This window comes from Marmota marmota, unplaced genomic scaffold, assembly GCF_001458135.2.
Source record: "Marmota marmota marmota unplaced genomic scaffold, marMar, whole genome shotgun sequence".
Classification (NCBI taxonomy): domain Eukaryota; kingdom Metazoa; phylum Chordata; class Mammalia; order Rodentia; family Sciuridae; genus Marmota; species Marmota marmota.
Genome location: NW_026000082.1, coordinates 37,574,338 through 37,599,381, shown reverse-complemented (window position 1 = coordinate 37,599,381; position 25,044 = coordinate 37,574,338). Strand labels below are relative to the sequence as shown.

Here is a 25,044-nt window from a genome sequence, read left to right as displayed (position 1 = left end):
CAGGGCCCCCTAAGTTGCTGAGATGGCTTTGAACTTGTGATCCTCCTGCCTCAGCCTCCTGAGCTGCTGGGATTATAGGCGTGTGCCACCATGCCTGGCTCTACTGTTGGTTTCTAAACATTCAGATGGAGGTTTAGACAATGCAAACAAAAGTTAGATAGTCAAGCCTTTCCTACTCAGGGTGCAGCCCATGGTCAGCAATATCAGTATCACCTGGGAGCCTGTGGGGAGTGAAAAATCTCGCTCCATCACAGATGCACTGAATCAAAATCTGTATTTTAGCATAATTCCCAGGGGTTCCCTCTAATATCAAAGTTCATGGAGCACCTGGGTCTCTAAGCAGCACCCTCTGCATTTCTGCAGACAATATTTGCACCTCAGATATGGCCTGTCACATCCCATCTAGTGTGGAAGTCTATGGTTTCTTTCCCCATCAGTCCATGAATTTCTGGAAGGCAAGGCTGAGCACTGTGTCCAGCTCTAGATGTCTCAGTGACAAACACAATAACAGGGAACAGAAGACCTGGGTCTCAGTCCTGTTCTGCCTGTAGGAGCTGTGGGTGTTGACCCTTCTGGGAGGGAACCCGGCCTTTCCACCGGCCCCCTGCAGCTCTAACTGTTGAAAAGCCGGAGATGATGGCAGATTTCTGAACAGTCTCTTCACGGGCTTCATCTTCAGGAGAATCCCATGACGGGCAGAAGAAGAGGACGTCACCAGTGGCAGAGGGGACGATGCCAGGGGAGATGAGGAGCTCGGGCTATTGTTACGGTTCACCCCAGGGTGAACCAAGGCAGAGCAGGGTGCACCCAGCGACCTCCACATGTCACCCGAGGGGGCAGCAGCAGTACTACTTCCATTTTTAGAGGTAAGGAAGCGGTTCAGAGAGGGTAAGTGACTTGCCCAAGCTCCCCGGAGTACATGGGCTCATGCACATTGTCCATTTTAGGTAAAGGCAGCTCAGCCTGGGGCTGATGGAAGGCCAGGGACAGAGACTGAGACCCATAAGGCTCAACAACAGATCTGCTCCCAAGGACTTTTCCAGAAGTTTCCAGCTTTGCCTAGAGTTCTTATCAGCATGAGAAGCAAGCTGATGTCCTCAAGGGAGAAGCATGACAAGGCCCCTGGGGTCTGCTGACTTCCTCTGAAGTTGGGGCCACAGATGGAGCCGGGTGGAGCACAGTGCTAGGGCCTGGGCAGGTTCCAAGGCTCAGGGCCTCCAAGGATTGTGAAAGTCCGGGCACTGCCTCTAGAGGAGCCGTTCTCCACCTAGAGGGACCTGGTCTGGGGTCCTCAAAGGTCCCCTATAACCAGCTGTGAACAGGGAATAGCAGGGAGTTTGGGAAGAGAGGAGAGGGAGTCGAGATGCTCCTGCCTGGTGTGGGAGTCATATCTCCCTGAGTCAAACCACGGGTTGGCTACGCCCCAAGTGTGGCTCTGGGGTGGGGGAGCATTCATGTTGATCTGTTTTTTATTTGTTTTTGTTTTTCTGTGGTACTGGGGATTGAACCCAGGGGTGCTCTAACACCTAGCTACACCCCCAGCCTTTTTATTTTGAAACAGAGCCTCACTAAATTGCTGAGGCTGGCCTCAAACTCACGATCCTCCTGTCTTGGCCTCCCAAGTTGCTGGGATGATAGGCATGTGCCACCCCATTCGGCCTCCTCTGGTATTTTTCAATCCAAAAAAGGCTGTGATTCAGACGGGGGTGGGGAAGGGTGAAAGCAAAGGTCTGCTGGCCCACTGTGAGAGACACGACCCCTCAGTTCTGAGGCTCCGGCTTGGCACAGGAGGTCTGTCCACAGATTCTCAGCACTGAACCCCAACTAGGCTCCCCCCGTTAGCCATTTATTATTAATAACTGATCACCAGTTTGTGTAAGAATTCTCCCTCTGATCCCTACTACCTCATTCAGAGTTCAGTATTTTTCTTCATTTTATCTTTTATTTTTCTCCAGTTCGGTGGCTCAGCTCGCCCTCTCTGTTCTTTGCCCTCGGATGCTGCGGTCCTGGCGGGCGGTCCTGTCAGCAGAACTACAAAACCAAAAAAGCAACAGAATCGGAGAGGTTCCTGTGTCTTCCAGGGAGGGCATTCGGGGACATGAGGAAGAAGGTGGGGTCTGGAGCCACAGGCCAGGATCCCAAGCCCCGCTCAGCTGTTATTTGCTGAGTGACCTTGAGCAAATCACTCATCTGTAAAATGGGATCATACGCTGGCCAGTGGGAGAACGAGGTCAGGTAAGAAGTGAGTGGCTCTTCCACGTCCGGCAGGCACACTGCAGCTTCCTGATTAATGGCTGAGAACACACTGTGATTGTCACTGATGCCTTGGGTGGGCTTAGTCTCCCCCATAGCAATGGAAATAACTGAAAATGTTGTCAGAAGCTACATGGCTGCCACCTCTAATGGGTCCTGACTCTCAATAGGAGTCAGGGAGGAGGTGCTGGATTTGTGGCATGCAGGACACCTTCCCCTGTTGAGAGCCACAGCCGAAGGGGCCCCAGCAAACTTCCAGCTGCCGGCTGATGATTGGCTCACAGCGGCCCCAGCAACATCTAGCTGATTGGCTCCTCTGCGGTGATGCTCCTTGGGCTGTTTCCCTGCCCTTTCAGACCACGGAGCTGCTCATTGGGGGACTTTTTTGGCTCCGCCCACGTGACCCAGCCAATCGGCCTCAAGAGCAGGAGGATTGTGGGAGGTGGAGAGAAGCTTGTGTGGGAGAGAGAGGCTTGTGGAAAGCCGGTGGTGGCAGTTGAGGCTCTGAGGGTTTTTCCTGAGAGGCTGTTTTGTTTGGCGTGTGTGGTTCTAAAAATAAAGTTAGTTTCTTTTGACAAGTGGCTCCTGATTGTGCCCAGCCAGACTGCGGCATTCCCCTAGTGGTGTCAGTCACAAGAGCGGTCATTTACTGAGCACTTACTTTGGGTGGGGTCGTAGTGTTTATGTTTAACTCATTTCAACCTCACATTTTCCATGAGGTTGATACTAGTGTTACTCCAATCTGTATAGGTAAGCAAGCAGCATTAAATTACTTACCCCACATCCCAGAATACTAGATGACACCATCAAAATGGCACTCAGAGTGGTTTTTACATATGTGTTCAGGGCTTTTTTTGGTGTGGTTGTGCAAGTTGTTGACTGCACAAAGTGCCTAGACTAAGGAGTAAGCTGAGGCTGAAACAGCCCACACTCTGATTGTTGTGTACCCTGGGACAGGGCTATTCCCCCCCCTCACACACTGCCGCAGTACTGGAGATTGAACCTAGGGACATTCTCCCATGGACCTACATCCCTATCCCCAGCCCTTTTTATTTTTTATTTTGAAACACAGTCTTGCTAAATTACGAGGCTGGCCTGGACTTATAATCCTGTGCTGGGACTGCAGGTGTGCACACTATTCCCCGCAGAGCCATCTGTTTTTTAATTTGACAAAGATGCCAGAGAGCAGCCAGAGACCCCGTGAGGCCCGTAATGCCTTACACATGTCATCTGCAGAACGGCACCATGGGCTGGATATTACGACCCCCATGTTACAGATGAGGAAATCCAGGCCTGGAGAGCAGGAGCCGTGAGCTAGGCCATTCTGTAAGTAGTAAAGCCAGGATCTGAGCCTGGTGCCAAAGTCCCTGCTCTAAACCACTAGACCACTGCACAGACCCACCCATGAGTGCTCGAAAAGTAAATAAAGGAAACAGGCACAACCATCTGGCCTTCACCTGAAACCATATGGCAATTCTACAGAGGCCCTAGTGAGGCTGTGGAGGCCGGCCCTCTATCAGAAAATCAATTGATCAGGAACTGGAAGCCTTGGTCTTCAGAGCTCTGAACTCTGGATTTTAACTCTTTCTCTGGCTCTGTTTCCTCCTCTGAAAGTGAGACTGTCACCATTTCTTACTGTTTGCAGAGTCTGTGTGCATATGTATTCATCCTCACATCAACCCTTGGATAAAGGTATTCTCGCCACCCTTCTGCTCAGAGAGGCAAGTGACATGTTCAGGGTCACACAGCAAGGAGGGAGGAACGGGACATGAAGCCAGGGCTCCTGGCTCCCAATCACATCTTTGGGCCCCTTGCTAAGCATCTTAGAACTGTTGGAGCCCCATGACCTGCCTGATGGCCCAGAGGTCACCCAGCGCACAAACAAGTAAGATAAATCAGATGGACTGGACACTGGCACAACCACGTGACCACACCCAGTTCCCTCAGGAGAAGGCTTGGTGGGGAGGAGCACTCGGGGAGGAGTCTCTTCTTGGCTCAGAACAAAGCCTCTGCCTCTGCGGGAGTGGGGCAGCCTGGGGCCCCAGCCTTGGGAAACCTCCAGAACGGCCTCGGAGGAGAGGATGCACAGCAGGCCCGGGGAGCTCTCCCCCCACGCACCCCCACAGGGCTCAGCAGCAGCAGGTCAGAGGAACCACCATCTGTGAAAGCACTTTGCAAAGAGGTGCGGTCCCAGGGCAGGGGCTATTGTCTCCCCTCCCCTCTGTGCGCCTCAGGAAGCGGATTCCATCTGTGCACCAAAGACAGACTTGCCCACCCATCAATAAAATGGAGGATGCTGCTCCCACCCCAGCTGGGCGCCCTTCCAGAACTAACACATGCATGTGCTCTCTCTCCCCGCTGCCCCAAGCAACCTGCCACTCTGCCTGGCTCTGCAGGCCTACTCTGTGTGGGCTGGCAAAGCCCCAGGCATGAGGCCCTTCTGGGAGGTGGGGATAGTTCTTCTTATTTTGGGCGGGTCTCTGGGTGATGAGGGAGGGAGACAGACAGACTACAGACCTTCCAGCGATTCCCGCATTCATTGCACAGGACGAAGGTGGTCATGGGCTCGTCGGCACTGCGCGTTTGCACCTGAGAAAGAGCCAGCCGTGAAGTCGCTCTGCTGATCTAGAACCTGCTATGGCTTCCCCTGTCTAGTAGGTCCAGATCCCAGGGGTTGGCACTGATATTCCTGCCCCACTTTGGCAATTCCCTAACTTATACCTCCCTCTCCCCGGGCCGTCCATGTGTCGCCCCCAGCACCTCAACGGCTCAGCCTGGCCTTCCACTTGCACTTGGGTTGATCTTTCCAAACTGATCGCTCTGCTGTTGCCTCCCACAGGCAGCATGCAGGCCTCACCCTGAACACAGACGTGCCCAGCCCACCAGCGCGGGAGTGAGCCGGGAGCACTTTAGAAATCACCTCGTTCATCTTTAATTTACCAATGGAAGGACGGAGGCCTGGAGAGGAAAAGGGGCTTGGAGGCCCTGGAGGCCTTAGTTTCCCTGGTTATAACGAAGATGCTGGCTCCACATGGCTCAGTTCCCTTCCGGCCATCAGTGACTCTCGGGGGTGGTCCCCTGTGTGTCTGGCTCTTCTCATTCTTACCTCAGGGCAGGCCAGAAAACACTGGTCCCACCTCCCCATCACACAGCCAGCTGTTCTGCAGCCAGAAAATGTTCTAGAAGCCGCAGAAGCACCACTGTGGTATCCCAAGCCTGGCCCTTGTCTCTGCGGCCTGGAGAACCTCAGCCCTTTCTCCCCGGGCTCCTTCTGAAGCATCTCTCTGGCTCACCACCTCCACCGTCCCTGGCTCCTCCTCCGCAGGCCCAGCCTGCAGCACCGGTACCTGGTTATAGGTGCAGTTCTTCTTCTTGCATTTGCTGCACTGGAAGAGATCGGTGGTGGTGCCGCCGGTCTTGGCCATCTGGTGCTCCCGGATGGCCTCCTGGGTCATGGCGTTCCTCAACTCCTTCAGCTCGTCACTGGCCATTTCCTGGAGAGAAATGAGCCTGTCCGTGAGGGCTGACGGCCCCACACCTGCTTGGTGGTGCTGGGGATTGAACCCAGGGCCTTGTGCATGCGAGGCAAGTACTTTACCACCTGAGCTAGATCCCCCCCCCNCCCCCCCCCCCACTGCTTTCTAGAGCATCTGAACAGAGGAGGGAGCATGCTGGATGGAGTACGAGGAGCTAGCGGGAGGCCTGGCTTTCTGATCCTCCCCAGCTGGGAAAATGCTGGACCTGAGGCGTCCCCATTCCCATTCCATCTCGGGCTGCAAGGTCAAACCTGGGGGCTCTGGCTGGGCCAAGGTCAGCTGGGCGTGTACGGGAGGATAGCAGGCAAACAGCCTGTGCCTGGGATTAGTGCTGGGTTCATTCCACCAGGCCTGGCCCTCCCCCTGCCTGCCAGGACCTTGGCCTGGATTGAACCACTGCCCATCTGATCTATATGTCCTGTGTCCCCTAACCCTTCCAGTCTAGACTTGACCCAGAGCCTGTTCCAGCTATGAGCACTGCCCAGTGCGTCCTGCCTCTCTGGGAGCTGTGGCCCAGCTATCCACGACTTGCTGCCACCATCCCCGCCCTCAGCAGAACCCTGAGGCGTCTGGGCTCACAGGTGAGCTAAGTGCTCACCTGTGCTGCTCGCAGGAATCCCCTCCCACAGCACCCGCCGTGGACTCGCAGGGTCTGCATTACCCAGACCCTTCCCTTCCCTTCCCGTCCCCTGGCTACTGGATTCCCTTTAAGCCCCTGCCACAGGAGAGGAGAGAAGGGCATGCTCAGCTGGAGGCAGCGCCAGCTAGGAGCTGTGTGGGAAAGGAACACGCTGAAGCCGAGGAAGCGAGGATGTGGTGTTGGCCGGCCACTTCAATTGTTGCCGCCTGTCAGGCTTCCACAGGGAACAGACTCCACATAAAGGTCAAATGGTTTCAGTGTGTTGACCCTGCATTGTAACCACTCAGGCTTCTTGGTCAACTGCATATTCCTGACTCTGAAATGCCAAGAGCAGACCCAGGAACATACATTTTTTTTTTTAACCAGTGTCCCCAAGTTGTTCCGGTGCACACTAATGTTTAAGCCCTGATGTGTTAAATTCGTAAGTGAGGGCCTCACCCCTCGCAGGAACACTAATAAGAGAAAGATAAGTCAACCCAGGGTCACAGAAGCTAAAAGCTGCTGCCTTTAATTTGGGGGAATTTTCCAGAGTGTAATGCAGTCAGCCATTTGAAATTTATCAGATGCCGATTTACTGAATGCCTTTAACTGGTGTGCTGATAAGTGGGCTTTGGCGATGGGAGTGCCTGATTCCTTGGAAGCACCTGTCAATTTACCTGGTGTAAATATTCCCAAGGTGGTCAACTTCTTTTCTTTCTTTCTTTTTTTGTACTGGGAACTGAACTCAGGGGCACTGAACCACTGAGCCACATCCCCAGCCCTTTTTTATATTCTATTTGGAGACAGGGCCTCGCTGAGTTGCTTAGGGCCTCGCTAAGTTGCTGAGGCTGGCTTTGAACTTGTGATCCTCCTGCCTCGGCCTCCCACGCTGTTGGGATTACAGGTGTGTGCAGTTGCGCCAGGCACCAGTTAATGTCAAGCCACTACAGTGATGTAACTGAGTGCTGCACATACTTAGCTCTGGAGCTGACAGCAGCTGGCTGGGCACACCACAGCCCCCCGGCTGCCAGGCTCCAGACTGGAAGCTTTGGTCCCTGCCCCATAACCAGAGAGGGAAGGGAGTCCAGAGCAGAGGTGTGCCGGTGCCGGAAGCTCACCTCCCTTGGGAAGGGCTGGTGCCTGGGAAGTGCCTGGGAAGGGATGGTCAAAAAGATGCTGATGACCTTAGCCAGTCTCCACAGATGGATTCCCAGGAGACGGCACATTGCAGACACAAAGAACAGCAGACACGAAAGAGCAGAAGACCAGGACAGCGTGTTTGGGGACGGGTATGTGGGGTGGCTTCAAGTTGAGGAGCGTGGGAAACATGGCGGGAGGCTAGATCCTGGAAGGAGGGTGTTAAGTGCCTGCTAACAGAGAACAGGAAAAACTACCCACCCACCCGCCAACCCATTGACCACTCTCAGGGTCACATGGAATCAGCCAGTCAGTGGTAGAGCGCTTGCTGAGCATGCGCCAGGCTCTGGCTTCCACCCCCTGCTCCACCAGAACACAAACACTCGAGGAATGAGCACACCGATGTAGAAAACAGGCACTCAACTCAGCAGATAAGAGCAGGAGAGGATGCTGGACCTTCATGTGCTGGCAGAGAAGAGCCCCGAAGGTGAATTCAGTAAGGATCTGCCCAACACATTTTTTTCTCCTCCAGAACTAGAGATTTAACCCAGGGGTGCTCTACCACTGAGCCACGTCCCCAGCCCTGTCTTGTATTTCTTATAGAAACTTCTTTCTTGAGGCAAGAGGTGACCCAGGAGGAAACTTCCAGGTATTCCAATGCTGAGATTCTAACCCCTAAAGTGATGGGATTTGGATGTAGGGTCCTTGGGAGGAGATTGGGTCTGGAGGGCTGTGGGATTACTTTTATAAAGAGGCCAGAGACGCTCACTCTTCCCGCCAGGTGAGGTGGTCCCATGAGAGAGCTGTCTGTAAGGAATGAGGCCCTCACCCTCAGCAGATGGAATCTGCCAGCACCCTGATTTTGGACTTTCAGCACTCAGCACTGAATGGGTCTGTCATGCATCGGTTGCCCGACGGGGGGATTTTTGTTACAGCAACCTGAACTAAGATACTGGTAAGCTGACTTGCAATTTGCAATTATGGACATCCACTTCCATTTGTCAAAAAAGATCAGATATTTTAAATTAAGTAGAAAGGTAACCTGGTACACATTTGCCAAGTTCCCACTTTACCTTAGAGCAAGAGCTCTTTGTTGTTTGGGTATTTGAGGAAGGCAGTGAGCCCTCTCCCCGAAATGTAGATATACACACACTGTAACACACACACTCATCACACCACACGCACGCCAAACACCAAACACACCCTGCACGTCACACACATACTACACAGACTCCACATAGCACACACAGCACACACACAACACGTGTGCCACACCACTCACTACACACAGGTCACAGTGATCAGTGGGTTCCCAGACACCCTGAGGCCCACCCAGGATCCAGGGACCTAACACTTTCACTCTTTCTCGGGGTCACGTCAATTCTCCAATTTTGGTGTGTGTTGCGGGGTACCAGGGATTGAACTCAGAGGCACTTGACCACTGAGCCACATCCCCATTCCTTTTTTATATTTTATTTAGAGACAGGGTCTCACTGAGTGGCTTAAGGCCTTGCTAGTTGCCGAGGCTGGCTTTGAACTTAAAATCCTCCTGCCTCAGCCTCCCAAGCCACTAGGATTACAGGTGTGCACCACTGCGCTTGGCTAACTCTCCAATTTCTGGCTACTGGCAGGGATCCCCTGTGAGCTCTGGCAGGAGAGAGCCGTCACGCCTGAGGGTGGCAAAAGGTGTCTTTCCAAGATGTGGGCTCTGAAATAAGCAGACCTAGGATCAAATACTCATCTATCACTAACTAGCCTCAGTTTTCTTCTCAACAAAATGGGGATATTTCCTCCTGTACGACACCGTGAGAAGGGGTTACAGGAAATGATAGGTGAAGGAGCCCATCATGTACTGACCCTGATGGGAGCCTGCCTTGAGGCCCAGAAAGCTCTGGGTTCATCTTCTCCTGTATCACACATCTGTTACTTCACATATATTAACCATTTAGTCCTTCAAAAGAAAGCAGTTCTGATTCTCATCCTCATTTTTTAGAGGGAAAAACTGAGCACAGAGGTTAAATAGTTCATCCAAGGTCACACAGGTAAGTGGCAGAATCGGAATTCAAAGGCTGACACCATTCAGGGCTTCTGAGGACTGCACTATCACTTCTCAAATGGTCTCTCCCCTACTGACCCCTCTAGGCTGGGTCAGTCCTCCCCTCCTGTAAGTTCCCACAGTGGCATTATTTACCACTCGGTATTATAACTTAACATCTGACTCCTCACCTTGGACTCCTATCCTGGCCAGGGCCCTGGGTACTGGGAACTGGGATACAGGACTGAACAAGAGAGAGAAGCAGAGAAAGGTGGGTGCCCTGGGGCCAGACAGCTGCCTCCTGGCTTCAACGCTTTCTAGCTGCGTGCAGCAGAAAATTGGCTGACCTCAGTGTCCTCATCTGTAACATGGGGACGACACATTTCTATCTTATTGCCGTGGTCCATGTGCTTACACAGCACTTCATACAAGTTGCCTGTGTTCATCATCTTGATGGTTCTCGAGGCCCTGTGGGTGGCTGAGATGATTCTGGTGGGAAAAGGGCCTTGGGCACAGTGGAGGGGCCCGGCCTCCCACACTCCCACCCAGAGGCCCTGCGGTCCTTACCTCTGCTGTCATCTTGGCTATGAGTCCAGCGGAAATGGCCCCGCTGAGCACATTCCGCCTCAAGCCAGGGTTCCTGGGGTCCTTAAGGTTGCTGATGCGGCTGCGCACGCGGTTCCGGTATTTCATGTCTGTGCTCTTGAGCTCCTGGTAGATATGTGACAAGGTCAAGGGAGAGCCTGCCACTCACAGAGGGGCACAGAGGATCAGAATCCAGAGCCATCTCCTCCTTTCCTTGGACTTTACAGGGGTTGGCGGCACCTTTGTGGTCTCTGACTGGCCACTGGAGGTAGCACTTGGGCATTTGGGGTCATCTAAGTATCATAGACACGAAACACCCTCCATGGAGTGACTAATGGTAGCAAGCACAATAGTGTCAAGGACCCTGGGGAACAGGCACCCTGCTTTTTCTAAGCCTCTTGTGTGACTTCAGATGAGTCACATGACTTCTCTGTACCTCAGTTTCCTTATTTATAAAATATAGTTTGGAGCTGGGCAGGATGGTACATGCCCATAACCCCAGTGATGTGGGAGGTTGAGGCAGGAGGATGGCAAGTTTGAGGCCAGCCTCAGTAACTTAGTGAGACTCTGTCAAAATAAAAAAATAAAAGGGCTGGGGATGTAGTTTGGTGATAAAGTGTCCAGGGGTTCAATCCCTAGTAACACTAACTAAGTAAATAAGTAAAATTCAGTGTTGTTACAAAGATACAGTGAGCTCACTGGCATGGTGTCTGGAACGTATCAAATGTTCAACATCATGGGCTGTGAGGATGATGACAAGATGAGGAGAATCTCTAGTTTGGAAGGGACCTTGGAGGTTGTGAGTCCAGCTATTAGAGAAGATTAAAAGCTACATGTTGGGGCTGGGGTTGTGGCTCAGCGGTAGAGTGCTCGCCTCACATGTGCGGGACCCTGGGTTGGATCCTCAGCACCACATAAAAATAAATAAGTGTAATAAAGGTATTGTGTCCAACTACAACTAAAAAATAAATAGTTAAAAAAAAAAAAAAAGCTACATGTTGATCACGCCTGTAATCCCAGCAACTCAGGAGGCTGAGGCAGGAGGATTGCAAGTTCAAAGCCAGCTTCAGCAACTTAGTGAGACCTTGTCTCAAAATTTAAAAAATAAAAAGGGCTGGGTGTGTAACTCAATGGTAGGACTCTTGTCTAGTATGTGTAAGGCCCTGGGTTCAATCCCCAGTGTACTGGGCGGCTGGGGGCAGGGATACATATTTAATATTCTAAGAAGTACTGCAAAAAAAAAAAAAGCATTGAACTTTGCGTGACATGGTGTACCCAACATATTTGATCATAGATTCCCCCTCCTATATTTTCCCTTCCCTTGGGCACTATGTACTTGTGTACTAGAAATGAGCTCAGGGATGCTCTACCGCTGAGCTACATCCTGTTTCTGCTTTTTGGAATTGCGGATTTAAGCCAGGGGTACTTTACCATTGGGCCACAGCTCCAGCCTTTTTGTTTTTTATTTTGAAACAGGGTCTTGCCAAATTGCTTAGGGCCTTGTTAAATAAGTTGTCGAGGCTGGCTTTGAACTTGCAATCCTCCTGCCTCAGCTTCCTGAGCCGCCGGGATTATAGGTGTGTGCCACCATGCCCAGCATTTTTGAGACATTTTTTGCCCAGACTGCCCTAAATTTTGTGATCCTCCTGCCTCAGCCTGGGATTAGCTGGGATTAGAGGCCTGTACCGCTGCGCCCGGCCCCTCTCCTCCTTTCCCTTGGTAATTGCCATGACCATGATTTTCATCCCATAGAACCCACCTCAGGAATGGCTGAACAGTGACTCCTTCTCCTATTACTAGACAAGGAAGCTGAGGCTTGCAAAGGGTGCAGGCTCAAGGTCACAGGGCAGATTCCCGGCAGACAGGGCTGGAGGCCAGACCCCCTCTTAACAGCAGTGCTCTGGCCGCTCACCCTGCAGGAAGCTGCCCCTGGCCACCGACCACAGCGAGTTTCTTTCCCAACGCTGCATCCCAGATGGGCCTCCCACCCCCCCCACCCTCTGGAGCAGCTCGGGAACACAGCCTCATTTTCTGGCTCTCGTGAGCCAAGCAGAATCAGGAAAACAAAGCGGTTGCTGGGAAAAGCCACATACAGAGGAGCCCGCGGGGGACGCGCAGGACGGAGGCAGCCGACTCGCCAGAAATGGTGGGGAGGCAGGAGGTATTATTGCTCTTTACTACGATTGTGGTTTTAATACCGTAAAAGTGTGAAAAGAAAAGAATATGTCACGATGCAATTTGAGAGTCAAAATATGTGTCAGGAAACCTTCCATGCAGGATTTCTGGATCGTGTATCTGTCGCTATGCAGGACAGAATGTGGGGACAGTTGGGCTGGCCACACATCCCTCAGTCTATCTCTGACTCCTCCATTTCCTAAACCGGAGAAGGAGAAGCGGGAGGGCAGCCCTTGGGGTCTGACCCCTCAGAAGGGGTGTGTCCTGTGCTGCACACATGCCACGTAGGTTCAGGGGTCTCCAAAGAGGACCAGCCTTTTCTGGGGACACAGAGAATTCAAGCCCTACATCCATCCTCTGGGCTATAAGGTTTGTGCAGCATCCATGTCCTTTCCTTTAGAAGAGGGACATTCAGTAGAAGCAGCGAATGAGGAGGGAAAGCCAGGAGGGAAACCAGGTTTGAGGCCATCCACTTAGTTTCAAACTGGGCTTGGGGATAGAGGGACCTGCTTAGAGGGGTGGCCGTTGTGGAGAAAATGAAGTCCTGACACCCTGGGTGGGCTCAGCCTTCCTGGATTAACAGGAGAGGATGGCAGCGTGTTTGTTGAGGTCTTGGGTAGTTCTAGTCGCTGGATGTATAGAGAGAAACTTCCAGAAAACATGTTGGGGGACTTAGGGTTGGCTTCAGGCAGGATGTGGAAGCAGGCAAGCTTGCTGTCTGCAGATTTGGCCTTGGGCCTCTCTGACAGACCTAGCTAGAACCCAGGAGGTCTGGAAAGGGCCACTCACACCCCGTGTGACATTTAGACTCCCTCTCTCCTAGGTATTCTGTCCCCTCCCTCCGCACCTCTTTGTCTCTGACAGGCAAACCTTTGTCTTCAGCAAAAAGACATTCCATGCATTCACTCAGCAGGGCACAGTGGAGGGAGAGACTCTTTCCCAAGCAGAATCCTCTGGACTAATGGGCCTACAGCAGTGAGGTTGCCCCTCCCTGTCTACACAAGGGCCCTTTCAGACAGGAGGCGGGAGCAGGGCCTGTGGAAATCCAAAGGCCAAAGCCTCCAGTCAGACCTGACACTCAGTAGTTCCTGGGCCTCAGCTTCCTCATCTATACAATGGGAACAACAGCTCACACCTCAGAGGTTGTCAGGAGCCTTAACAGAGACAGGAAGCATCAGGTGCACAGCGCACAGGCCTGGTACAACATCAGGAGGTCAAACATGGCGCTGTTACTATCAGAGGGAGGAAGAGGGGAAAGGCCACGTGGGAGACCTGCTCCCTGTCTGACCACCCAGATCCACATTAGGATCTGGCACAGCGGCTGGAACCCAGCAGTTCAAATCCCAACTCTGCCACCTCCATCCGCTGCAGGAGCTTTGGCAAGTGGCAACCTCCCTGCGCCTCCGCTGCCCCACCTACAACGGTTCCATCAGGGAACCTTGTGGGGCTGTCCTCTGTGGTGGCTGAGGTGCTTAACAAGAGGCTGGGGCTGTCCCCAGAGCCTGCCCCATCACCAGGCAGACCAGACACCCACACACCCGGCACCCTTCAAGGATATGATCTTCAATTTCTGAAGCCATCTTGTCGCAGTTGACTCCATAATCCTTGTAATCATCTGAAAGAGACCAGGACATACAGACATGAGCCAGACTCGACTGCCACCAACAGAGGTACCTGCTTGAGCTGGGGACAGCAGTGCTCCCTTTCCACTCCCAGGAAGTGGTGTTGGGGAAGGGGCACCTCGCCTGCCCTGGGGAGCCCCTTTCCCTGGCCCTTGAGCTCTCACCTTCTGCCCTCAGGGCCGCTGACAGCATCTCCACACACTTGTCCCGGACAGAGTCCCCTGTGAGATAGCAGGGTGCCAGGAGGCAGACGGAGGGGGCAAACGTGGGAGTGGAGGGGCTGCTGGGTGTTTTGGGGGTCTCTGCTCTTGATCTGCTGCTGTTTGATCTGAGGATGACAATCAGTGATAGACAAGTTGACGTTACGTGGACAACGCATTGATGGAGCACCATTCTGGATGTTTATAGGGGTGTTCTCTCTTGCTCCTCTTAACAACCTGATGAGGCAGGTTCTATTTTAGGTACTTGATACAGATCATCTCATTTAATCCCCATAACAATTCCATGAGGTCAATGCTATTCTCATCCCAACTTTAGAGGTGCATCTTAGACGTAGATCCATTTAAAGATGCACTTGACTCAGATGACACCTCTGGGAGCCAACAGGATTCAAACCCCAGCAGTGCAGCTCCTGGGAACCCACACTCTTGACCAACCACCGTGCTTTACAAGTCATAGGACAGGTGACGCCACCCATAACGCTATAATCTATTGAGCATTGTACTAGTTTCTCTCCATCTTTGGACTCGTAAGAATATGAGCCATTTGTTACTTCAGTAACTATGTATTACGCACCATTCTGCAGGCTCTATGCTAAGAACAAGGGACGAAGCAGCCAACCAGGCATGGCTTCTCCCTCTAGGAGCTGGAGTCCTGTGAGAACAGGCTGGTTTCAGCCAGGTGCCTGAGGGCCACCGGGTACTTTACCAGCATTTTGTGTGTGTGTGTGTGGTGCTAGGGACTGAACCCAGTGCCTTGTGCATGCAAGACAAGCACTCTACCAACTGAGCTAGAGCCCCAGTCCCTTTACCAGCATTTTCTACTTTGATCCCCATAGCAGCACCTCTGAGATTGTGAACCCAGGGCAGCCTGGTTCCAGTGCCTTTGTTCTTGGCTCTAGGGTGTACTGCCCAAGACCAATCTCCCTTTTTTAAAAAAAGCAAATATAAATGCACACACACAGAGATGATAGGAAAACTAAACAGGTGTCTTAGTTCAGGCACCCCATAACAAAATACCACAGAAGGATGGCTTCAAAAGCAGAAATTTAACTGCATGCAATGGCACATGCCTATAATTCCAGTGGCTCAGGAGGCTGAGGCAGGAGGACTGTGAGTCTCAAGCCAGCCTTAGCAACTTGCAAGGCCCTAAGCAACTTAGTGAGACCCTGTCTCTAAATAAAATATAAAAAAGGGCTGGGGATGTGGCTCAGAGGTTAAGCACACCTGGGTTCAATCCCTGGTACAAAAAAAAAAAAACAGAAATTTATGCCTCACAGTTCTAGAAACTGGGAAGTCCAAGATCAAGGTGCTAGCCAATTCAGTTTCTGGTGAGGATTCTTTCTGGCTTGTAAATGACTACTTCTTGCTGTTTCCACATGGGGGAGAGCAAGTGAGTTCTCTGGTGTCTCTTTTTATAAGGATGCTAACCCTAATGGATCAAGTCTCCACCCTTGTGATTTCCTTTAGCCTTAAAGTCTCCATAAAGGTCCTACCTCCAAATGAAGTCATAAGGGTGTTTGAGGCTTTAGGGGTGGGTATCACAAACATTGAGTCCACAAACCATGTTAATAGCAATTATCTCTCAGATATTTGGGGATCGTAAGAGATTTTTATCGTAAGAGTTTTTTGCTTATACACATTTTTAAAATCTTCTATGAAGAATATATATATATATGTATTGTAATAAAACTGTTCTAACATTTGGCAATCACGAGAGGTCACTCTAAGCTGGTAGCTGAGACAGGTTTTTCTATCTTCTTCTTCCCCAGGAGCTGTCAGCAAAAGGTGGAAGTAACCCAAAGGTCCAGAGATGGATGAACGGATAAGAAAAGTGATGTGTACATACAACGGAATATTATTCAGCCGTAAAGAAGAAGGGGATCCTGACACATGCCACACCATGGATAAACTCTGAATACAATATAAGCGGAATCAACCAGACACAAAAGGACAAACGTCATGATTCCACATAGATGAGGTTTCTAGAATAATCCAAATCATACAGAAAGTAGGATGGTGATTGTGAGGGGCTGGAAACAGGGTGGGGAATGGTTGTCTAATGGGTGTAGAGTTTCAGTCTAAGACACTTCATTCATCTCTGAAACTTTGTGTTTGTAATGGTTGCACAACATGGCGTATAGACTCAAGGCCACTTGACTGTACACTTAAAATGGAAAAAATGGGCAAATATTATATATATTTTCTTTTTATTTATTTTTTGGGCTTGAACCGGAGCACTGTACTATTGAGCTATATCTGTAGCCCTTTCTAATTCTTGTTTTGAGACAGGATCTTGTTAAGTTGCCCAGGCTGGCTTTGAACTTGGCAATTCTCCTGCCTCAGACTCCCAAGTTGCTGGAATTGCAGGCATGTGCCACTGCGCCTGGTATGTTAATCTTATGTTTTTAAAAAATTTTTAAAAATCCTGGGCTGGGGTTGTGACTCAGAGGTAGAATGCTCGCCTATCATGTGCGAGGCCCTGGGTTTGATCCTCAGCACCACATAAAAATAAATAAATAAAATAAAGGTATTGTGTCCAACTACAACAAAAAAATAAATACATAAAAGATTTAAAAATCCATATAGTAAGTTCAGTGACTAAGACTGGCCAGGAAGCTGGACTGGGGAGGCGGCTCAGGGGTAAAATTCTTGCCTAGTCTGCACAAGACCCTGTGCTGGATTTCCAGCACTGTGGGATGAAAAAGAGTAGTCCAGAAATCTGCAATAAACAGTTATAGCTAATTTGTTTTATATATTTGGCAAATCTTTTTAAAAAATATTTATTTTTTAATTGTAGTTGGACACAATACCTTTATTTTATCTATTTATTTATTTTTATGTGGTGCTAAGGATTGAACCCAGGGCCTCACATGTGCTAGGTGAGTGCGCTACCACTGAGCCACAACCTCAGCCCTATCTGGTAAATCTTAATGCATCTGAAATGATAAACTATCTCATTTTTCTCAAGCTGAAAAAAAAGGTTAAAATGGAAACTTTTGTGATGTGTATTTTGCCACAATTTAAAAAACAACAAAAAGAAAAAAAAGATGAAATGTTAATGCATACAACCAAAAAAATAAATAAACAGTCTGGAGCTCAGACTCCAACTGTTGTTGGTCCTTTGGGTCCTGATGAAGAAGAGCTGGGTGTGCACGAGGGGCATGGCCCAGTGTCCCCATGGTTCTCTGTGCCCATTACTCTTATGATACCAGACCTTACCACATGATTTAAGAAGGGCAAATGGAGCTGGGCACAGTGGCACATGCCTATAATCCCAGAGACTCAGGAGGCTGAGGCAGGAGGATCGCAAGTTCAAAGCCAGCCTCAGCAACTTATCAGGTCCTAAGCAACTTAGTGACACCCTGTCTCAAAATAAAACAATAAAAAGGGCTGGGGATGTGGCTGAGTGGTTAAGCGCCCCTGCTTAAATCCCCAGTACCAAAAAAAAAAAGGAGAATAAACAGAAGGGCGGGGAAGTGGCTCAGTGGTTAAGCACCTACCTAGCAAGCAAGGGCCCTGGGTTCAATCTCCAACACTACCCACCGCTATGCACACAAGAGAGAGAAAGGGAGAGAGAAAGGCGAAATGGGTCCCACGGTGGTGCAATTCAGTCCAAAGAATTCGGCAAGGAATGGAGAGGAGGCGGCCACTCAGATGAGAGGAAAGGACAATGACAACGCATTCCTCGCAGGAACATATGGGAATGTGGAAGTCCCAGTCTGCACGGGGCGAAGCTGAGGGGCTCGCTCGGCATCCTGGAGTGGGAGGGCGAGGGGGCTTGTGGAGGTGAGGGAGGTGGAAGGAGAGAGAAGGCCTGACCCAGGGGCTGGTTAAGGATGGTGCTAACAGAAGCCACCGTTTACCGTGCATTCGCTACTTATTCCTCATGGTAGCCTTGAGAGGCACGAATTCCTGGCCCCGTTTTACGGATGAGGAAATGGAACTTGGAGAAGTGAAAGGACTTGGTGACAGTTGTGGATAGCTCCTTTCTCCCTTCCAGAACTGTTTCTGCACTACATGGGGAAGGGGCCAGGCAGGCAGGACGTTTCTGCCGCCGCCTTCATCCCTCCAAAGTCCTCCTTCTGTGCCCACCAGGATCTATCTGCCCGCCGACTCTCACACTTCTGCTCGCAAAATGACTCACCAGGGAGATTGTGATGGCTTTTTTTTTTTTTTTTTTTTTTTTTTAGACAAGGTCTTGCTGTGTAGCCCAGGCTGGTCTCAAACTCACAATCCTCCTGCATCTGTCTCCTAAACAACAGGGATCACAGGTGCCTTCAATCACGCCAGAACTGACTCATCTAAGAAATGAGGTTCCCCTCCTCCACTCCAGCGTCTAGTCACCCTGAGCCCTTGTGAAAGGGCCCCAAAGGCTGCTGGGCTTCCTACAGCAGGAGGTGCCCTCCCCGCCACTGGCCTCCCAGTTGTGCACTGCAGTCTGAGCAGCTGCACCTGCACCAGGCAACACGGGGTCTGGATCTGCAGCTGATTGTCAAGTTCATTTTCTGTCCATGGATATGCTGCTTCCCTTCAGGAAGAGGAGGGTGGGCTGCTGAGAGTCTTCAGGTCTAAGGAGTTGTGGCTGAGAGAATGTCTGGCTGAGCAGCCAGGGCTTCCAAGTATTAAAACCTGGGGTTGGGCTGGGGATGTGGCTCAAGCAGTAACGCGCTCGCCTGGCAGGCGCGGGGTGCTGGGTTCAATCCTCAGCACCACATAAAAATAAAAGATGTTGTGTCCACCAAAAACTGAAAAATAAATATTAAAAAATTCTCTCTCTCTTTAAAAACAAAAAACAACTGGGATTTCAGCCGGCTGAATGGCACAAGCCTATAATCCCAGCAACTGAGGCAGGAGGATCACAAGTTCGAGGCTAGCCTCGGCAATTTAGAGAGGCCCTATGTGAAAATAATAAAAGACAGAGAGCTGGGTGGTAGAGTTCAGTGTGAGGCCCTGGATTCTGTCCCCATGGTCACAAAACAAAACAAAACCTGGGGTTATAAGAGAATCCTACTCAACATCCTCAGAGCACTGCTTAGTGTCAACTTTGCCTGTGACCTCCTCGTCCCCAGTGCCTGCTCTTTGGCCTGGCTTTGGATTCCTTTTATGGCCATAGACACTGGGATTTCTGTGTCTTCCGGAGACATGATGCTTCTGCTAGTTGCCACTTGGACGAGGCGGACAGGGAGCACTGGCTCAGCTCTTGTGCAAAGTAAGTTCCTAAAATTTTGTTCAAAGTGATTCCCACGCTTTCATTTATTCATTCTTTAATGCAGTTTGAAACTTACTGTTCTGGATTTTTAAAAATTATTATTATTATTTTTTTTAGTTACAGGTAGACAGGATACTTTTATTTTATTTATTTACACGTGGTGCCGAGGATGGAACCCAGGGCCTCACACCTGCTAGGTGAGCGCTCTACCGCTGAGCCACAACCCCAGTCCCTGTTCTGGATCTTCACCCTTGATTCTACCCACCTCTGCCTGACTACAGGGGGCTGGGAGCAGGGCAAGAGATGAGGGAGCCAAGACCCACCTGCACCTCTCTGTGGTGTGTTTCAGAGAAAGGTGGGGAGGGGCGGGAGGGTTGTGAACAGGGTGCTTCCTGCAGCTCCTACCCCAACCCTGGTCCCAGTCCCTGGGCTCTTGCCTGTGCGGGAGAGCCCTGAAGCTGTCACCCCCGTGCTCTTGCCCCCTTAAATCCACACAGCAGCTGGAGGGACCTCTCAAAACCCACACAGGTCAAGTCATCCCCCTGCTTCTGACCCCCTAACAGCCACTTATTTTCATCACCACGTCAAACTCCTCACCATGGCTTTCCAGCCCCTCCACATCTGGCCCGTCAGACCTGGCCTGGTGCCACTGCCCCACCCCAGCTCACTGAAACGCCCACAGTACTGCCTCTTTCTGTCCCTGGGACATAGCCACTGCTCCGTGGCCATGCCTCTGCGCTGGCTCCTGCCTCCTCTTGGAATACTCTTCCTCCCGACAGGTGCCTTCCTGCCAGCCAGGTCTCAGCTCAAATGTCACATCCGTAGGGAGGCCTTCCCTGACCACCTCAGCCAAGGCAGACTGTCCCTGCCCTGGTTTTTTTTTCCTCCAGAGCAAGTCTATAATTAACTTGTTTATGTGTTTATAAACATTGTCTGCCTCCACCTCCAGGTCACAGGCTGCCCAGGGCAGCGACCTTGAGGCTTCTCACTCTCTTCCAGCACCGGTGACAGTGCTCCAGGTAGGCACTTGAAAACGCTCTGCTCAATGAATGCACCATGGAAGGACAAACGCATGATGGGCTGAGGGACCCGGCCAGCAGATGAGCGGCACTTCCTGGGGCTCCAGGTGGGGCCGAGCTGCGGGTGGGGAGGCCCTCTTGGCAGGTCAGTGGCCATTCGCCCTGGGTTTAAGAGAGGGATTGCTCTCCCATCTCCTGTGGTGGCATGAAGCCTGCACACATCCTCAAAATTTAGGGCTCACCAGAGGGAGACCTTGGAGGGGAGCCTAGAGCACACTGCTTTGAAGGAGCCATAACAACAGTCATCGTTTCTGGACTGTCTACACCAGGTGGTAGATTCATGAAGAACCCAGACTCCAGAGCCAAACTCACAGGGACATCCACTGTGTAGTTATGGGACCTCAAGTAAGCTCCTTAACCTCTAAGTGCCTCGATTTTTGGTTGGTTGGTTTGTTTGTTTGGGGGTATCAGAGGTTGAACCCAAGGGCACTCAACCACTGAGCCACATCCCCAGCCCTATTTTTTGTATTTTATTTAGAGACAGGGTCTGACTAAGTTGTTTAGCATCTCGCTTTTGCTGAGTCAGGCTTTGAACTCACCATCCTCCTACTTCAGCCTCCCGAGCCACTGGGAATACAGGCATGCACCACCATGCCATTTTTTTCACACATAAAATGGAAATAACAGTAGCAGCCATCTTATGGGGTTACTGAAATGATTAAAAGACCTAAGAAGAGTTCCACTAAAAAAGCATTAGGCAACTTACAGAAGCGAACACATTGCACGAGTATTACTACTCCACATTACACACTTATGAACCCTTGTAGGGTCGGCAACAGTACTAGGCAGTTCATTATCCACTTTGATCCTCAGTGACTTTGGCGGGGGGGCGGGGGTCATAATTATTCCCATTTTACCGATCATTAGACTGGGACTCAGAGAGTTGAACTGACTTGTCCAAGGTCTGCCATCTAACTACCAAATGGTAGAGACAAATTTAGGTCTGTCTGCCTTCCCAATTCTTTTCAGCACATGACACCATGTTTTTAAATAAAAGCTTTCCAGAATCATCTTATTAGAGCAAGATGAGGCTGCTTGGAGCATCTCCTCTCCACCTTCCCAGCAGAGCACACTAGCCCCATCCCTTCAGCTTGGCTAGGAGCTGGCTGGCAGGCTGGAATCTGTGTCTGGGTGGCATCAGTGCACAAACGATTGGGAACCATTCCAAATTGCAGAGAGGGCATCATCCACTGGGGTATCGGCGGAGGCTGGATTTATCCACAGCTTCTTTTTGCTTCCCCAAGGGCCAGCGTGAGTTCTTAGAAAATTCTTCCTCAGGTCTGGGCAGAGGCACCTGGAGGCTCGTTGCTCCTGTGCGCCACCTTGAGGGCATCTCGGTGACTGTACTGCCAACATGCAGTAACTGCTCTGGCCAAAGTCCAACAATTCTGACAGCGAGGTTACCGTCCTAAGATTCAAGTGCAAGTCCTTTCCTGTCACCACGGTGCCCTTCCTGGTCGGTTTCTTGGTATTCCAGCTACATCTATGAAAGCACCATCCTCACTTTTACTGTCATGCGTTTGCGTGTGTCATTCCGCTGCTCGGGACGCCCTCTTCTGGACTGTCTGCCCTGCAAACGGCCATGCATCTTTTGATTCCCAGCTCAAAACTAATTCGGCCATGAAGTCTCCCTTGACTACTCAAGTCATATCGAAACGCTCTCCCTGCGTTCCCTCTGCGTGTTATATCTACTCCCTTCTAAAAGCCCTCACTCTGTGGCCTATCTCCTCATGAGCTGTCAGAGCCACAAAATCAGAGACCCTGAGCTTCAGTTTTGCCTGGCTTTAGATGCTGTGAACAGGTGGGTTACAAAATAATGTTTGGGGCCCTCTTGCGTCTTAGAAAAATATGAATATGTTGCCAGTGTTGAAAACTGGGAGTTTCACATGAAAATCTAGATGTCCAGCTTTCCTCAACACTGGAAGATGGCCTGGCATTGTAGGGTGTGCCTGTAAGTCACAGAGACTTGGGAGCCTGAGACAAGAGGGTCACTTAAGAGCAGGAGTTCAAAGCCAACCTGGAAAACAAACCAAAACCAAAACCCTGGAGGAAATAGCACAGGGGGTCTGCATTTCCCAAGGCAATAACCAGCTGGGGCTGGGGAGCAGCTGCCTCCTTGCATAGGCATGTTCTCTCTGGTTTGTCATGGTCTCCATTAGTCACTCAGGCTGCACACATGCCCTGGATCCCTGGAGGATGTTGAGTTTGCAAAGATGTGCTTGCCAAATGCATGCATACATGAATGAATAAGACACGTGAAACAGTGCAGAAAACAGTCTAAATAGAAAAAAAAAGTGAATTTCCAAGACTTGCTTGTGTCCTTTAGGTTGCCCACCCCCAATACCGAACCAGCAGGAAATAGTACAACCTCTAGAAGAGCAAATATATTCTGCTTGACTGACTTTTAGGGGGAAAAACGCATTAGTGGAGAGAGCCAGGAGACTTTAAGGCATTGAAGCAAAGTCACGAAAGCGGTCTGGAGGCATCAGTCCTACATCAAGGTCAACTGTTTTGATTACAGCATCAAATCCAGAATGGATGAATGGTCAGCATTTGATTTGGGGATAGGACAACTGTTCACTTAACATCTATGGTCCCTGCCTACTAATTGCCAATAGTGTCTTCCTGCCCCCACCCCTCACCCCCATCCAAGTCATGACAAGCAAAAAGTGTCCACAAATGTCTGAGTGACTCCTGCTGAGAACCAGTGGTCTAGAAGCAAGATGATATTGAAGCCTCTGTTCCTAGGCCTGACCCATGGCAGACATTTCTAGTCGGGTGCATTCATTAAGATGATTCTCCTGATTAAGAACTTCAGAGGCAGGACACAGCTTCAGGCTGCTTCTCCAAGGAGCACTCCAGAGAGCCTCCACCCCCCAGCTGCGGCCGCCGGGTTGGCATTGTGTCAGCATCTCAGGCCTGCTTGATCTTGATGATGCCGTGGATGACCTAATTTTTGTGCCCTTACTCCTCTTTCCGATGGCAGTCTTACTGGTACATTAGGCTTAAAACGATTTCAGTTGTCACACATAGTCTAGAGGCCAACACCCTGCTTGTTCCAGCAGGCCTCTCCAGACTTCAGAATGGCACCTGGACCCTCACCATTGGACTTGATCCACCTCTAAGCCACCTCCCTGTCTGCCTTACTCTTCCCCAGCCCTACTTCTCCTACTGTTCTGACTTTTGTCCTCCCTCTTGGGCCATGACCCACGCTCACTCCTTTATCTACAATCTCTCTTGGGTGATGTCACTTTGGTGATGTCACTTTAAATGCCAGCTACACACTAATGACTCTGTAATTTACATTTCTGGCCTAGACTTTCTTCCTGAATTCCACCCTTGCATAACTGTTTATTCAACTTCTCTTTGAATGACTTAACGCATACCTCAAATCCACATGTCTAAACCTGAACTTTATTTTTTTTTCAGTATTGGAGATTAAATCCAGGGTGTTATACATTGCTAGGCAAGCACTGACTTACATCCTAGGCCTCCCCCTTTTTCTTTTTGGTACTGGGGATTGAAAACAGGGGTACTTTACCACTGAGCTGCACTCCTAACCCTTTTTATTCTTTATTTTGAGATAGGGTCTTGCCAACTTGCTGAGGCTGGCCTCTAATTTGCAATCCTCCTGACTCAGCCTCCTAAATCACTGGGATTATAGGTGTCTACCACTGTGCCCAGTTCCCCATAGTCCTTTTTTTATTTTGAGACAGGGTCTTACTAATTGCCCAGGCTGGCCTTGAACTTGTGATCCTCCCACCCTAACCTTCCAAATAGCTGAAATTACAGGCATGTGTATGCAGCTTCCAAACCTGAACTCTTGATATTCCATCCCAAGCCCGATTTCCACACAGTCTTCTCCATACCAATTAATGGCCACTCCATCCTTGCAGATGCTCAAATGAAAAATCTTGGAATCATCTTAAATCTTTTTCTTTCATATCGCACATCCAACCTGCCAGGAAATCCTATCAGCTCCTTTACAAAATAGATCCTCAATCCACCCCTCCTTCTCACCTACACCTCTCCCACTTGATCCAAGCCACCATTATATCTGGCCTGAATCATCTCATTGGCCTTCTGACTGGTCTCTGCTTCTGCCCAGGGATCCCTGCAACCATCCTCAGCCGGAAGGATCCTGGTAAATATGATTTGATTCCAGTGCTCAATGCCTTCCAGTGGCTCCCGTTTCTAAATGTCCCCTCCAACCCTCCCCCTCTCCCAATCTGCTCCCTCCACCTCCAGTGTCCCTGAACTCTATCAGACCTACCACCCCCAGCTTGAAAAGACCCCGATATCTGCACCAGTCACTCCCTCACCTCCTTCAAATTTTTGCCCCAAGGTCACCTTCTCAACACAGGCTTTCCTCATTCCTCTGATGAACATCCTCCTCTCCCCTCTGCTTTCCTGTACTTCTGGTCGCCTCCTGAACCACTGTGTGACTTCTTTACTGAATGTACTGCCTGTTGCCACTCAGGTGGGGACTTTTCTTCTTTTGTATCTCTATTCCTGGCACCTGGAACACTTCCTGGACGCAGCAGGCCCTCGGTACTATTTTTTTTTTTTTTTT

The 25,044-nt window shown here is 50.5% G+C and overlaps 1 protein-coding gene and 1 long non-coding RNA gene across 2 annotated transcripts in view; one reads left to right on the top strand and one right to left on the bottom strand.

The window, feature by feature from the left end:
- Nucleotides 1–255: 255 nt before the first annotated feature.
- The window catches only part of Tcea3 (transcription elongation factor A3), a 47,969-nt gene continuing 23,180 nt past the window's right edge, over nucleotides 256–25,044 (bottom strand). Inside the window, exons 6-11 of the mRNA XM_048816097.1 lie at nucleotides 14,127–14,290; nucleotides 13,899–13,955; nucleotides 10,148–10,302; nucleotides 5,601–5,747; nucleotides 4,771–4,842; nucleotides 256–2,031 (exon numbers count right to left, since the gene is read on the bottom strand). Of these exons, the coding sequence (XP_048672054.1) occupies nucleotides 2,023–2,031; nucleotides 4,771–4,842; nucleotides 5,601–5,747; nucleotides 10,148–10,302; nucleotides 13,899–13,955; nucleotides 14,127–14,290 (604 nt within the window). The 3' untranslated portion in view covers nucleotides 256–2,022. The remainder of the gene's footprint in view (nucleotides 2,032–4,770; nucleotides 4,843–5,600; nucleotides 5,748–10,147; nucleotides 10,303–13,898; nucleotides 13,956–14,126; nucleotides 14,291–25,044) is intronic.
- Nucleotides 12,065–16,287, top strand: LOC125620482. Its single transcript, XR_007352182.1, has 2 exons — nucleotides 12,065–12,326; nucleotides 15,953–16,287. It is a non-coding gene; the product is annotated as an uncharacterized LOC125620482 (long non-coding RNA).